General features: G+C 64.2%; 1 protein-coding gene across 1 annotated transcript in view; it reads left to right on the top strand.

Moving 5' to 3' along the window:
* The first annotated feature begins 1,659 nt into the window (after positions 1-1,659).
* The window catches only part of LOC117650018 (myosin heavy chain, non-muscle), a 29,976-nt gene continuing 19,937 nt past the window's right edge, over positions 1,660-11,698 (top strand). The window contains exon 1 of the mRNA XM_034393263.1: positions 1,660-2,287. Within this exon, the coding sequence (XP_034249154.1) occupies positions 1,931-2,287 (357 nt within the window). The 5' untranslated portion in view covers positions 1,660-1,930. The remainder of the gene's footprint in view (positions 2,288-11,698) is intronic.

Genomic DNA, 11,698 nt, shown 5'->3' with positions numbered 1-11,698 from the left:
GCAGCCCCGTGCCGTGCAGCATTGCCGGCAGCATGCCGCTCCATTACATAGAGTGCCGCGCCGCGCGCCGCGGAACTTGATTAATATGGAAATAGTTGGCGACGGAGCACGCGTGTAATCGCGTAGTCTTCGTGGCCGTCCCCGTGGTCGGATCCGCCCGCGGCATGCAATCGTCTATCTCCCTCTCCCTCCCTCCCTCCATCGTGGGAGTTTCCTCGTTCACGACAAATTTCTTCACGTTTGGTTTCGAGAGTTGAAAAAAAAAAGAAACAAGACACACAAAATATTCTAGTGCAAGAATTTTGAAAGTCGAATGCACGAATGCACGTAAACGCGCGCGTGAACGTGTGTGTATTGAGAATAAAACTCGACATCGCACTAGAATATTTTGTGTCTCTTGTTTCTTTTGTTTTTTTTCAACTCTCGAAACCAAACGTGAAACCAAACGTGAACGTATCGAAGAGGAAACCTTTCGAAAAGCCTGTTTATAACGTTTTCAACCTGAAGAACCGAATATTCTAGTGCGATGTCGAGTTTTATTCTCATTACACACACGTTCACGCGCGCGTTTACGCGCATTCGACTTTCAAGATTCTTGCAAAGCAGTTAGTAAACACGCATGGCATATAACTTAGAGTTTTGTTTCTTGTTGTTGTTGTTGTTGTTGTTGTTGTTGTTCACGCCGCCGATAACGCAGACTTGAACGCGCGGTCGCACGCTCTCAACTCAAGCCTAGGTGAGGGGGCGCCGGTGAAGCAGGCAACCCTCGACGCAGCGACAGCGCTGCGCCTCTGTTCAGAGTTTCCCGCCAAAAGCAACTTCCTCTGCCGAGCGGCCAGGCGCGCAGTGGCGCCCTCAGTCGGCGGGAATCGGAACCTCCTGGCCGCAGGCACCGCGCGCAGGGGGTATTCCCGGCGACACCCCGCGCCTCGAGACGCAGGACTGTCTCCGATGAGCGGCCTCAGGTGCCTCGGGCTTCGGGCTTCAGGGACGTCCCGCGCTTATGTCATGTCCAAATTTGGGCCAAACAAAGTCCAGACAATGTTGTGCCATGAGACCAGTGCCATGGATATGGCGTGCCGGTTGACTGCGGTCACGGCCAATGCGTACTGAAAGACGTGTCGCTGAAGCATTCGCGGCGCAGAGCTAAGGGTTTCCGGACACTTGGAACAAACGGAGTTCTTTCGTTCCGGAAACCGCGCTCCTGGTAATTCCTGTAAGATTAAAATGGCCGATGTGCGAATGAGGCGCAAGTTGTCGCGCGTCTGTCCGCTGCAGCCGGTCGTCATATTTCTTCTGCTGCCCCTGGGCTGCTTGGCTTGCGGCTGGCCTTAATCTGACCATATGGTGGCACCCAGATCCAGGACTCCAGGCGAGTCCTTGCTCAAGAAGATTACCCATGAATGGCCAAGACCGCCACGACCGGGCCGGGGCTGCCGGGGCTCTCCGTACCGCGACGCGACCGCGTACGGCAACAAACGGCGGCTTTGCAGTCTTTGCATGGCGCCGCCACGCCGCCGCCGCCGCCAGTCTCACGACAGGTGGTTTCTGTGCCCCGCAAGTGCTGCGCTCTGGCGGCGGCGCGGCGCGTCACGCGCCCGAGCGGAGCCGAGGCGGTCACGTGACCCGAACGTAGCTGGACGAGCGGGCGTCGGCCGGCTCGGCAGTCTTCGGTCAGCACTCCCGCCGGATCTGTCAAGTCGTGTAGTCCATGTAGAAACAGCGCAGTGTCCAAGTGTTGTTGTGCCGTGTGTTTTGTTTTCTAAATGTTTATCTCAAGATTTAGTCGTTATCTACCGTCCTGCTAACGCGGCGCACGTCGTGGCTGCCGATCCGAGTCCCCGAGTGCGGTGGGACGCGTGTGTGGATGGTGTTTAGCCGACGCCGGACCTGAGTGTTGCCGGAATCCAGAGCCTGCCTGTACGCTATCATGGCGGAGCCTGACACCAAAGTGGACCGGTCCGATCCGGACCTGAAATATTTGTCAGTGGACAAATCCGCCTTCAATGACCCGGCCACGCAGGCCGAGTGGACACAGAAGAGACTGGTGTGGGTGCCGCACGAGAACCAGGGCTTCGTCTCGGCCGGCATCAAGGGGGAGCGCGGCGATGAAGTGGAAGTGGAGATCGCGGAGACGGGCAAGAGGATTTTCGTCGCCAAGGATGACATCCAGAAGATGAACCCGCCCAAGTTCGACAAGGTGGAGGACATGGCCGAGCTGACGTGCCTCAACGAGGCCTCCGTCCTGCACAACATCAAGGACCGCTACTACTCCGGCTTGATCTATGTGAGTATAGGTTAGGTGACGTCACGCCCGCCGGCTCGGCTCGACGGACCCGCCCGTGCCGTCTTGACTGGTCCCCACCCGAGAGGGGCCCCGGCTCGGCATACCGGTCACCGCCCCTGCCAAGGGGCCTGCCTGCCTTAGCAGCCTTAGCCTGCCTGGGCCCAGGCCGCCCTGGCAGCGCGAAGCGCGAAGCTCGCATTCGCAGAGCCAGAAGCCCAAGCCCGGCGAGTGGCATTGCCAAAGAATGGCTCTGCAGACTGCAGGCGCAGGACGCGGGATTCCATCCCACTAACAATGTTGACGATGCACCTCGCTGCCGTGGCGTGACGCACGGCCGCTGTGGGATCTAGGGATTTACTTTGTGCGGTGGGATGGCCCGAGTGAAATGTAGAGTTGGGCACGGTGGCCAGTTCCCCAGCTGGGATTTGTTCAAGTATCGGTGACAGGGGGATTACTCAGAGGGTTTGTCAGAGGGGTGGGGACGGAATGAATGGACTATGTTTTGCGTGTTGGAATGAGACGTGGTTTGTCCGCACCATCATCTTTGTGGTGGCTGCGTTGTAATATTTGTTTTGTGGACGTCATTCTTCTTCTCGAAGAGCCATAGATTAGGTTTTGGCGGATAAATGTAAATCTCTTATCAAGTCCAAAATACGAGTTACTGCCACATACCAAGTATTACGTCAAAGTCAACAGTTAACTCTCAAGTTCTAAATAGTTTTATGTTCTGGATCATTTTGCAGTCAAAGTAAAGCAATAATAGCTGTCAGATATTAATCTGAACTGTGGGCCAGGCCTCCACGCCTCAAATGCCATTCATACCATTTGATCTACTCTAATCCATTCAAACAAAAATATGTTTCTTGAGTTCTGATTGTCAAGAGTTGTGTGCTCCTGATTCAATTTTATACCGTTGAATTAATGTTTGGCGTTGCATGGTTACTGCTTCTCAAAGAGTTTTATGTGATTGCTGATCTCTCACTGCAATTGATGTCTGTGTTTCATGTCAGAATGCCATCTAGGACTGAAAATGTGTCCTTAGTCTTCCGTCACTGGACACTTTTATTTTTCTTGTACGTTCTGTCCCTTTGGGACTGTTCGGGGCCCCGGAATGCGTGTGCCCGCTCGTGGGCCTGTGTACATAACGTGAGTAGGGGCGGGTGGTCGTGGACAGCACGTAGTTTCCGGCGGGGGAGGGGGAGGGGGGCATGAGACAGAGCCCCACTGTGTGAGGTCGGCCTTCTTGGCGTCGCTCTGTAAAGTCGAGAATCGTCGCCTGCCTTTGCTGTGGGTGGAGGGCCTGTGCTGAATCAGAAAGCGGCATTCTGAGGGCCGGGCCTCGTAGGGAAGGGCTAGGCAGGGCTAGGCAGGGCCGACGTGAGGCGTGCGGTGGCTTGACAGCTCAGCGGGCTGGTGAAATGAGTATTAGGTACAGTTTGTTTGCCAGGAAACGGTAGATAGTGGGTGGGGCCCACTCTAGAGATAAAGCTCTAGCTTCGTGCCCGATGAGAAATTGGCATTTCTTTCGAGGCTGTCGCGTATACTAGGCGCTGAGACCTGTTGAATTTGTCGCCCTCTTCATTGTCCGGGTTCGCCCTGTGACGGTCCAGGACGAATGAATCAGTCAATGAACGAACAAATGCCTGAATCAAGTGTCATTGCTTGTGCCAAGTGTTGCAGCCGTGTCGGCGGTGCAACCTGTTGACGTGGAATGCATTGGCAGATGGATTCACTGCATGCTGACACGGCTCCGCCACTGGGAGTCGTGTGGCGTGAGGGAATGCTGGGAATTTGACAGGTCAAGCCAATGACAGCGGCCACTTGTGACAGCTGCTCCGAGTGCGTCGGGTGGGGCGTGGCGGGGCGGGGCGTGGCGGGGCGGGCGGGCGGCGGCGGGGCGCGGCGCGGCCGGGCAGCCTTGGTACTCCTCGGTACCCTGTTTGGTGCTCCGTGCTCCGGGTCGTGGCTCTGCCGCGGTGCCCCGTGCGGGTACCGCCTGAGTACCGCCTGGCCGGGTAGGGCAGGGCCAGAGCCCCATGGCAGGGCCGGGTCTCGTCTCGGCACTCCTGGCTGTACGGTGCGGCTGGCGCGGCTCGCCAGGGCGCGGTGCGGCGCGACGCGGCACCGGCGCGGTGTGCTTGCGACGCGGTGCGGCTCGGCACGGCAGCGCTGGTGTCGGTTCACCGGTCGCTGCTGCCCCGCTGCGGTGTTGCGCGGTGCAGCGGGGTACACGTCGACGGCATGGTTGGGGGCGCGGCGGCCGGCGGCGGCGGGGCGCGGTGCGGCCGGCGAGATGCTACCACTGCCGAGTTCATCTTCACTTTCGACGCCCAAGGTCGTCTCCGCGCCGCGCTGCGCCGCGTCCCGCTGCGCTGCACCGCTGCACCGCGTCGCAGGGCTAGGTCCGGCGGTCCGGCCGGTGGGCGGAGGGCGGCCAGGGCGGCCAGAGCATGGCCACGGTCCTGACGGTGGGGCAGGTCGGGCCGCGTTGACAACACGCCCTAACGCGATGGTTATGCCCGCCGCGGCTAGGGGCGGCTATTTCTGGCCGCGTCTTTCTTCACTTGGGCGCCGACGTCGGCCTGCCTGCCCCGGGCCTGCCCGCGCTGCAGAAATAATCTTCCCCCAAAACCACCCCGTCGACGCTCGTCGCCCGACCCGTGCCGCGGCCATGCCTTGTTCCCCGGGAGGGAAGCACCGGGTTGCCGTCGGCGACCTCGTCGGCGGCCTCGGGGCCGTCCGCGCAGCGAAGCGATGCTCTCGTCCGTCAGCGGACGGCGCACTGTTTGTTGACGGCGACGGTTCGACGCCCCCGTCAGCCGTCGGGGAAGCCCCCGAGGGCGAAGGCGCGTCTAGTGCGGGTCTGTCGGCGCTGCGTGGTGCAGCGCAGAGAGGCGCGGAGGCACGCCCCGTCATCCCGGCCGGCTTGTTGATGGGGTGCGACGAGAGGGTGGGGGTGCGCGTCTACCGTCGTCGCGCGCCCAGCGCGCCCAGCGTCACTGACCTCTTGACTGCGCGCGGCGCGTCCGCGGCGTGGCTGTCCGCCAGTGGCGTGGCCGCGCGCGGCGCGCTGGCCGTGGTGGCCGCGCCGGCCTTACGGCGACGTGGCATGGTTTATCTCCCTGAGGGCGCTAAAAGCGCGTCGCGCGTCGGGGAAGTGCGTGCTCTTCTTGTTGGCGCGGCCGAGCGCGTGGCGCACTTCGTCTCGCCTTTGTATTTGGGTCAGTGCATTGGAGTCTCCGCGGCGACGCCAAGCACGCCAAGCGGGCCGTGCTCCCCGCACTCTAATTGGTGGCCGTCGGCCGAGCGATAGGATTGTTTCGTCGCTCTGTCTCTCTCACTCCCCGACTGGACGCACCACGAGTGCGACGGAGACAGAGCGACGAGGCTGTCCTTCGGAATCGCTCGGTTGGCTCGGTCCGAATCGGCCGGCCGGACAACACCCGTGACACTCTAGTCGAGAAAACCTTGCCGTGTTCCAATGCTTGCGCACGAAGTCTCGAACGTGTGGTAACCAGCAGCAAGATTACAGGACTTTGCCGGCCTATCATGTTCATGTAGCGGGCGTGGCTGGCCCGTACAGACCCGTGGCGCTCTTGGCCGAGGCTGTACTGTTCGGGCCTTGCCTCGCCTCGCCGCGGCCGGTCCTGGCGAGTGACTCACTCTTCGCGCGTATTCTACGCAGCATGGCGGGAAGGAAGCGAATGCCGAACTGTTGCCGCGCTCTTCCGTTCGGCGGGAGGGAGGACGAGTCACAGCCCAGCGGACTGATTCCGAGAGTCGTTTTCGTCGCGCTGTCTCTCTCGCACTTCCACGGGACGCCCCATGAGTGCGAGAGAGACAGAGCGACGACGCCGACCCTCGGAACCGGCCCGCTGGACGCGGCCTTGCGCCTCACACGTGCATGTGCACGCGGCCGGACGCGCTTCCCCTCCTCTTCTAGGCGCCAGGGACGCTGCAGCGCGCCGACGCCGCCGACGCCGAGTTCGCGGTGCAGGCGCACGGGAAAGCGGCCAAAACTCGGGCGGTCCTTTGAGCGGCCAGAAGCCGCGCCGCGACCACGCAGTGCAGTGCACGCACTCGGCCCCAAGTCGCAATGGGCGGGCCTGCAATATGGGCGACATTTCCGCTTCCTCCATAAACCAAACTGGCGGCCCGGCCCGCGCGGCCAGCGTGTTGCTCTGGACGGCCGCCAGCCGACTGATTCCGAGAGTTGTCTTCGTCGCTCTGTCTCTCTCGTACTCGTGGGGCGTCCCGTCCAGGTGCGAGCGAGACGGAGCGACGAAAACGACCCTCGGGATCACTCTAGGGCAGCGAGGGGGTGGCTGGTGTGCGGGGTGCGACGTTGTTGGGGTGGTCGCCGTGGCCGTGTCCAGGCGTGGGCGTTGTCGCCCCTTGTCGCCGTCGCCCTGCTGACCTGCCTCTAGGGGCTGGTGGGGTGGGGTGGGCGCCGAAGGCCGAAGGGAGGGAAACCTCTTGAAGTGCCGTGGAATCCGCTTAGCGGCGGTGTGTGTTGTCGGCCGCGCCGGCAGTTTCTCGCTGTTTCGGTGTCAACACTCTCGTCCTGGTTCCAAGGCCCGCCCCGCCGGCACCGCGGCACCGCCCTCACTCACACTCGCGCCCACTGCACTGGGAAGGGAAGGGTCGCGGTGCGAGGACAGGTGTGTCTGGGGCAGCAGGGCGAAGCAGGGCGGCCGGCTGTGCGCCAACGGTGTGCGCGCTACTGCGGATGATTGCCTGCAGGCTGACTCCGAGCGCGTCGTCGCTCTGTCTCTCTCGCGCCCCTACGGCACGCCCCACGAGTGCGAGAGGGACGGAGCGGCGAAGCGCCGATTCGGAGTGACCGTGCTGTAGGGCGTAGGGGAGGGGGCGGGGCCTGCTGGGGGGCCGTCGGTGCAGGCCGGGGACTTTTATGTCCATGTAAGGCGTGTTGTGCCTCGAGACGCGACGAGCGTCGGCCGCCACGGTCTCACTGACACACTCTCAAAGGCGCGCGCGTAACGTAAGCCGCTGAGGCGGAATGGCCGCACATGTGGCCGACGCCGACCACGCGGTGCACTGGGCCGGCGTGACGTGGTGACGGGGTCAGCATGGCCGCCTCACCTGATTGCCTGGGAATGTGATTGAATGGGCTGCAGCAGCAGCGCGCCGTCGAGCCGGGCATGTGGCGGAGGGCCGCGGGGGTGACCGCGCTGACCTTGCCGTCGACGCCAATGCAAAACGCGGCCCGCCTGCAGCCTGCTGCAGTGTGCCTGCCGTCGCTCTGTCTCCCTCGCACACCTCCGGAAGGCCCAGTGCGACAGAGACGGAGCGACGATACGGTCCTTCGGATTCACGCGGCTGCAGTCACGGCAGTGTGTCGCCTGGAGGGTTCATCGCAGGAGCGGCAGGCCTCCTTGTGCTGTAGGCGACTGTCGCCTGGAATCTCTGCTTTGGCGGCAGCGACGGCGGCCTCGACGGCGGCCTCGACGGCGGCGTGCGGGGAGGAAGGGAGGGAGGCTGGCGGTGCGGTGGACTCGAGCTGAAGGGCTCCGACCTGGAAAGCGACCTGCGCGCGGCGTGGCAGCCTGGTGTCGTGGTCCACGACCCGATAGATACGAAATAAAATACCGGCCCTGTTTCTCCGCCGGTAGCAAGCAGCTCAAGCAGCAGGCTGCCAGCAGCTCGCAGTGTGCCCGGCCCGGCCCGGGCCGAGGCCGCCGATGATACTCGTTTGGTGCGATTGGCGTGGTGGCGGGCTGCAGACTGATTCCGAGAGTCGTTTTCGTCGTTCTGCCTCTCTCGCATCTGTCCGGGACGTCCGACGAGTGCGAGAGAGACAGAGCGGCGCGTGTTGCTGGCGGACTGCGCGCGTCACGGCGTGGGAAAAAGACGCACGCGGAATCAAGTGGCGATTGCGGCTGGATAGGTGCACACGTCGCGGCAGTCGCAAGGCGTGCGTGCTGCCGCTACACTGCCACGTCGCTGTCGTCGCTCTGTCTCTCTCGCACCTACGCGGGACGCCCCACGAGTGCGAGAGAGACAGCGACTCTCAGTGTGCCGACCGGGCGCCTTGTCCGCCTTGTCCTTGGCCGCGAGGAAGGTCGTCCTGGATAGGAAGAAGTGTACAACCGGGGGCCTTACTGCGGCGCGGCGCGCGGCGGCGGGAGGTCTGGCTGCCTCGGCCTCCTGTGGGAATCGGCGGCGGTGGGGGGCACACTCACACACACACACTCACACACACACACGCGCGCGGTGCAGGGCGGAGCGCGGAGGTGGAGAATGAAGAGGAAAATTGAAACCGTTAGCTCTCCCTGCGCGGTGTGTCCTGCAGTCGGTGTGTGCGGTGCCACTGCCGCCTTCAGGCCGCCTTGCGGTTTGGCGTGGAATTCGGCCTTCGGCCCGCGGGACAGACAGTGCGGCAGCCGGCCGCACCCCGGCGGGGGGGCGGGGCGGGGCGGGGCGGGGCGGGGCGGGCGGGGCGTGGCGGGGCGGGGCGGGGCTCTGCCGCTCCGCTGCAGTCGTTGACCGGCTGCTGCTCAACCTGATGACACGACTTGCATTATCGCGTCTGGTCCCGCCCCGCCCCGCCCCGCCCCGCCCCGCCCCTCCCCACCCCGCCGCGCGCCCCGCGGTACGGGAGCGAGGCTGGTCTGAAGCAGACAAGCAGACTCGAGCGCCAGACCCCGCTCGCCTAGAAACTCGAGCACTAGAAGCCGAAGGGGTTGTCGGAAGCGATGGCGAGGTCCGCGATGTGGATCATGGGTGCCCCCTCCCCTCCCCTCCCCTCCCGGCCGTGTCGCCGTGTTGCGCGCCGCCCGTCGTGACTTATTGTTCTCTCTCCGTCACCTCTGAATGGAGCTGCTTGTGGTGAAAGACACGCGCAGCGCGCCGCGACTCCGGACTGGGCTTTCGTCGCTCTGTCTCTCTCGCACTCGCGGGGCGCCCCGTGAGGGCGCGAGAGAGGCGGAGCGGCGCTCTGCAGGCGGCCTGGTGGCCCGGCCCGTTCCACGCGCGCTGCCTGTGACCAAATTTGGACACGGATTCGGACGGGGGGGCGGGCGGTGGCGCAACACGCTGCTCCTCGGGGACGACGAAGACGACGTCGTTTTGTGCGTTTGCTGGAAACGTTGTTTGCGAGTGCGCGCGCCGCGCTCGCCGCCTTTGGCCTGACCTTTGGCGGCGAATCTCGCCCACCTCGCTCGCGTGTCGCCGTCTTTAACGAACACTTGCATCGCGCCGCCGTGCCGCGCCGTGCCGCGCCGCGCCGCCTCGCCTCGCCCCGCGCGGGCCGCTTTGCCGGTTCGGCGTGGGCGCCGCGCGGCCACTCGGCCTGCCCTGCCCGCTACCTGTTATGGCGCCGCTCTGGGCGGACTCGGCTCGGCTGGGCGGTGCCTTGGCGGTGCCCGCGCCGGCTGATGGCGATCCGATCGCGTTATGCAGATTGCCTTTATTGCTTATTAGCGAATTAGCGGTGTGGCGCGCGCTACGCGGTGCGCTATGAGTGAGCATCTCGGGACGCCCCGCTGGGCTTGACCGGCCGAGGCTGCGGCTCTGCGACGCGGCGGCGCGAACGCGGACGATGACCCCCAGGCCGGCGGTGTGGACGTGCGCCGGTTCCCACGCCGCGCTGCACTGCAGCACCGGGCCGTCCTGCAGGCCCAGAGAAGGGCCTCCTTGACGTGCCTCTCGAGGGCCACCTGGGCGAACGTGCGCCAGGGCCGCCAGGGCCACGCCTGTGATACGGCCAACGTGCGCCACTTGTTGGGCGAAATGTGACTCACGCCCGGGGAATGTGCTTGTGCTGCCTGCTGCCGTAAACCGCATGCACTGCAGGCTATACGATGCTCTGTCTCTCTCCCGCTCGCGCGGCGGCCCGTAGGGGTGCGAGAGAGGACGGAGCGCCGCTCGCAACGAGCCTGCCGGCGTATGGTCTGGCGCGACACGTACTAGTGCCAGACCGTGCTGTGCAAGCAATGGGAGTGAAAGGAGGGGGACGCGGGGTCGCCTAGGAGGAATGGAGGCAGCTGCACGTCGACGGGGCTCCTCAAATGCAAGCTTTGTTGTTTTTTGCGTGTAGGGGCCCCGGGGGCCCCGCCTCGCCCAGCCTTGGCGCGATGAGGCGCTGGTTGTGCGGGCGCAGGAGCGGTTCGATAACGAATGCCACGCGTGCTGCGGGATGTGCTGAGGGGCACGTCGCACTGGGCGATCGGCAGAGCGGCGGAGCCATTCCGAACAGTCGCCCGTCCCTCTCGCCCCTACGGAACGCCCCATGAGTGCGAGAGAGACGAAAGCAGGCGCGGAATGCCGATGATCAATGAATGAAAAATGCGCCCGTTTACGCCATGCGGCACAGGCTAAGGAGATCGCTGCGACTCGAGCATGTATTTACTTACTTTGTTTTGAAGGGGAGTGCCAGGTCTGTTTGTTCAAGTTTGCCGGCGGACGTTTCAATTACCTGGCCGTGCTGCGCGGCACACTGTGCGCGGCACCGCGCGGTGCAGTGCTGGACATCCCTCATTGCCCACGCGTTTGGAGGGGGCCGCGGCGGCCAGGGCAGGGCAGGCCGAGGGGCAGGCCGCCTAGCTGGTATTGAAATGCTATCCGACCGGGTCCGGCCCGGCCCTTCCGGCCGAGGCGTCGTCCCGCCGTGTGCGTGTGTGTATACGCGTGTGTATGTGTGAGTGAGTGTCTTTGAGGTGTAATTTATTACCGGCAATGAGGCGACGCGGGCAACGCGGGCAGGGCGCCGTTTTTCACGTGACGCCCGCCCCCACACTCCAGCTGCGGAGCTGCGGGTTCGAGTCCCGGCCGCGCCGCGGTGGTCGTCGTCGCCGTGGTCGTGAAGGCCCTGGCCCTGCTGACGCGCGGTGCCCCGGCGATGGCCCGCCGCGGGGCCCGGCGGCGCGGCGGGCAGGGAGCAGACGCTCAAGGAGACGCTCAAGGAGAGGGGGGCAGACCGCCTCTCCCGGAATGCGGCTCACTCCAGAGGCTCCGCGGCTAAAAGGCCCGGAGGACCCCTCGGCGGAGCTGTGCCGGGTCCGGGAGTCCGGGCCACGGCCGCCACGGCTCAGCCGGCGGGCTGCGTGGTGAAGCTGCGTGAGCCGGGACCTTGTCTCCGGCCGGCTCGTGACCCTTCCCGTCTGTCCGTGCATCCGCCTGTCTGTCTGTCCGCCTGCCCGAACGCCTGTCTGTCTGCCCGTCCACTCGTTATCACGGCACTCGGGCCGGGCTTTTTGTGCGCGTGTTTGTTTTGGGAACCGTTGGGCTGAACGGGAGCGAAAGGCGGCGGCGTCCCGTCGTACAGTTCTGCAGTTATCCAGCCGTCCGGTCAGTGGGCCCGCTGGAGACGCTGGAGTGCATCATCGCCCCGCCCCGCCCCGCCCCGCCCCGCCCTGCATCACACGAGGCGCATGGGGTGGCGTGGCGTTC

This window comes from Thrips palmi, unplaced genomic scaffold, assembly GCF_012932325.1.
Source record: "Thrips palmi isolate BJ-2018 unplaced genomic scaffold, TpBJ-2018v1 HiC_scaffold_4, whole genome shotgun sequence".
Lineage (NCBI taxonomy): Eukaryota > Metazoa > Arthropoda > Insecta > Thysanoptera > Thripidae > Thrips > Thrips palmi.
Note: the sequence above shows the minus strand (reverse complement) of the source record. Positions and strands in the feature narration are given on the sequence as shown.